Below are 3,791 nucleotides of genomic sequence, written 5' to 3'. Positions count from 1 at the left end.
AAAACGCGCGAGCGTGAAAGACACTCTGATAGAGTTGTTGGCAAAAAATATCTAAACCAATTGGGACCATGAGGTGTAGCAAAAAGAAGATAGAACCAGAGCCATGTGGGTCCCCATCTCATGAACCAAGGAAATATCAAAGCCGTCCTGATTCGAGCCACGACACCCCCTCTCCGTCACTGTAAATTGTCAAAGGCATCCATTATATATTACGGTTCTACCCCATAGCTTTGTTTGGAAAAAAAGATTAAAAAGAAACACAGCTAAAGTGGTAAGGCAGCAAAACAAACCCAGCTCAGCCATTTGCCCCTCATATATTCTCTCTCTGCCTGCTTCTCCTTTTTTCAGCTCAGAAAGAAGGAAACCTTTTCTCCGGCAGAGAAACAAAGGGTCAGTTTCTATCTTTTTGATGAAATGGAGGCTGACAGTAATCCTAAAATAGTTGCGCCATTCGTTGCGAAAACTTACCAGATGGTTAATGATCCCATGACTGACGGTTTGATCACTTGGGGTAAAGCTAATAACAGTTTCATAGTCATCGACCCTTTAGATTTCTCTCAAAGGATCTTGCCTGTTTACTTCAAGCATAGCAATTTTTCTAGCTTCGTTCGCCAGCTTAATACTTATGTAAGTGGATACAATTCTTTTAAGTTGGACTTGCTTCAATTTTTTTATTTATATAATTCATATAATTCTTGGTATTGGTGTTTAGGGTTTCAAGAAGGTGGATCCAGATAAGTGGGAATTTGCGAATGAGTGGTTCCTGCGAGGGCAAAAGCATTTGTTGAAGAACATAGCGAGAAGAAAGCATAATAAAAATCCATTCATGCAACTGAAAGCTGAGGATTTAGAGGACGAAGAAATAATGATGGAAATAGCGAGGCTAAAAGAGGAGCAAAAGTCGTTGGAAGAAGAGCTGCAAGGGATGAACAAGCGTTTAGAAGCCACTGAGAGACGCCCGCAACAAATGATGGAGTTTCTTTACAAAGTCGTTGAAGACCCTGACCTCCTTCCTCGTATGATGCTTGAAAAGGAACGGACAAGACAACTTAACGCCGACAAGAAGCGACGGTTGACGATGATGCCCTCCAACTCATCATCTTCAAGCCTGGCCGTTTCTAATAATTCAGTCAAGTCCGAAGAGGAAGAAGATGGACATCCAGGAGTAATTTCGTCCCCAGAAACTGGATTCGATATGGAAAACAACTTTTATCGCTCAAGTTATCAATCATCGCCGTCGCCTGATCAGGACTCAAAAGAATTGTTGGGGCAAAATAGACTACATGAGGGGCAACTCATGAACTATGGTTGCGCCGCAGTAACAACTCAATTGCCGGCGGTGATGGTGGCTCCGTCGGTGATTGGGAACGGCATGGCGGTGTCTTCGTCGGGGACGACTAGTGTAGCAGGGTATGGTGATAGGAGCGGGCAACTGGGTTATTTCGGAGAAATGGCGGCGCCTTGGATGGAGGCGCGTCCACGACCGCCTTATCCATTTTCGCTATTAGAGGGTGGCTTTTAGTTGGTTGCGTCACATGATATATCTTGGATTCTATCTTTACTACTGATTTTTTTTTTTTAAGTTTTAGATTTTGCAAATTTCATTTCATATATCGGCTTTTGTATATAAAATGATTTAATTATAAGGTTAACAAAAATCTTATTTTATAATGTTTAATCTCTAAAACAATTATGTTTTAATTTGAATAGAGTGACGGTTTAATTTTTTTAAGACATTTATATTGAGCAAATGTTTGAATCGTGTTATCTTCATTCTTTTAATATTATATGAAAAATATAAAAAACAATTACTTATTATTTTCTTGAAATAATATTTTTTATAAGAAAATTTGTTTTCATGTATGAATTGAGATATCTCACATTAGATGATTGTTTTTCATATATATTATATTAAATAAAAGATTAAACAATGTTAGAAAAATATTAGGGTTTATTAAAAGATGTTAATATTTGTTGTTTTTTGTGTCCAATCATCATTTACCTCTTTCAAGTTATGGTTGACTCTTCCTTTAGCTTTAACAATATTCATATATTTAGATTCTTGATGTTGATTGTAACACCCCTTTGTCGCCGGGATAGGGTTACAGTATATTACCAGAGTTTATAATTTAAACGGAAAGAAAATTTAAACATTTCATATCATATAGCATTCATGCTATAAACCAATTAAAATCATACATATTATCCCTTATACGAGCCCTCGATGCCTAAAATGCACATTAGAAACAAATTGGAACTAAATCAGAAACTCAAAAAATTCTTCAGAAACATTTAAAATTTTCAACACTGCAGGGGTCAGACGACCGTGTGGCACGGCCAAGAGACATGCCCGAGTCTTTGGCCATGTGGGCATTTGAAATAAGGACACACGACCGTGTCTAAGCCCATGTCCGTGCCGTGTAACTCATTGACTTAGGTCACACGGCCAAGCCACACGCCCGTGTGCCAGACCGTGTACCTTTTCGAAGTAACCTTACACGCCCGTGTGCTAGGCCGTGTAACAGCCCGACTTGCAAACCTTTATAAAGCTACAGGGGAAACACGGCTGTATCACCTGGCTGTGTGTTACACACGGTTGAGACACACGCCCGTGTGGACAAAAATAGGCTATTTTACAAGTCACATTTCTCACCCAATTTGGCACCAACTTAAACTCAACATTTTTGCATATACACAAGTCATAAATAGACATCCAAAAGAAGTCAAAATCAAGCCTTAAAATGTAATATCTTCACATACAACCAATATACCCTTTGGCACCTCAAATGAAAATATGTAAACATGTATATTCATGTATACAATTTAACCAAATAAGCCAACAATTTACCAAGCCATTTTGCATTATTTTATGCCACATCTCTTACCTACCAAAACATACCATATAATCTATTTACCATAACACAACCATTTGATACTACAATGCATTTCATAAACTATCATATTTGGACATACATGCCTCCTAAAATGAGATACCAATTCATCACTAATTCATCACATCACCAAAACACAAGTACAAAATGTACACTTAGCTATGATTTACCTTTTTATCATGTAACCATATCAAAAATATCATCAACCATGTTAAGACCACATATATATACATACCAAAATATACCAAATCACAAGCCAACTCAAATGGCTATAAACATAACAAAACATATAGGCTATCATTAGCCTAAACAACCTATACATGCCATTATAACCGAAATTAAACAATTGAAAGTACCAAAAGAGCCGATGGATAGTGTGATATAGCTCCGACAAGCTTACAACCCGAATAAGCTTCCGATTCACTATAAAACACAAAAAATAAACATAGTAAGTAATTAAGCTTAGTAAGTTCGTATAACATAGAATTTAACTTACCATTTAGTCATAATTTAGGTAAGTAAACATAGCATATCCCAACTTAATTTGGCCAAATGCTTAAGCACATTTTCACCAACATGTTAGCCATGTAAAGTACATATAATATCCAATACACATGGATGAACTCAACCATTAATCAAATTTCATATACATTTATCATACATTTCATATATCATGTAACATTATTTCCATGTACTTCATATAAATACTTGTAGTAGTTAATGTTGAACTCATATATTCTTATAATAGAATTGTGCCTGTTGAACCATTTAGAATATCGTTGGAAACTCAGGTAGCACACACAAGGTGTATTGAATTGTAATCTATCAATTCCTGTACATATATGCTCATACGAGCTCTGAATCGGTATGCTCTTACGAGCTATAAATGGTAAGCTCCTC

General features: G+C 36.7%; 1 protein-coding gene across 1 annotated transcript; it reads left to right on the top strand.

Annotated features, from left to right (window-relative positions):
• Positions 1-206: 206 nt before the first annotated feature.
• On the top strand, positions 207-1,671 carry LOC108454768 (heat stress transcription factor C-1-like). Its single transcript, XM_017753337.2, has 2 exons — positions 207-627; positions 713-1,671. Exons 1-2 carry the CDS (start codon positions 415-417, stop codon positions 1,520-1,522), a joined length of 1,023 nt encoding a protein of 340 aa, XP_017608826.1. The 5' UTR covers positions 207-414; the 3' UTR covers positions 1,523-1,671.
• Positions 1,672-3,791: the final 2,120 nt, after the last annotated feature.

The sequence above is a fragment of the Gossypium arboreum genome, chromosome 6, assembly GCF_025698485.1.
Source record: "Gossypium arboreum isolate Shixiya-1 chromosome 6, ASM2569848v2, whole genome shotgun sequence".
NCBI classification, from domain to species: domain Eukaryota; kingdom Viridiplantae; phylum Streptophyta; class Magnoliopsida; order Malvales; family Malvaceae; genus Gossypium; species Gossypium arboreum.
The sequence above is the reverse complement of the archived record's forward strand: the minus strand, read 5'-3'. Positions and strand labels throughout refer to the sequence as shown.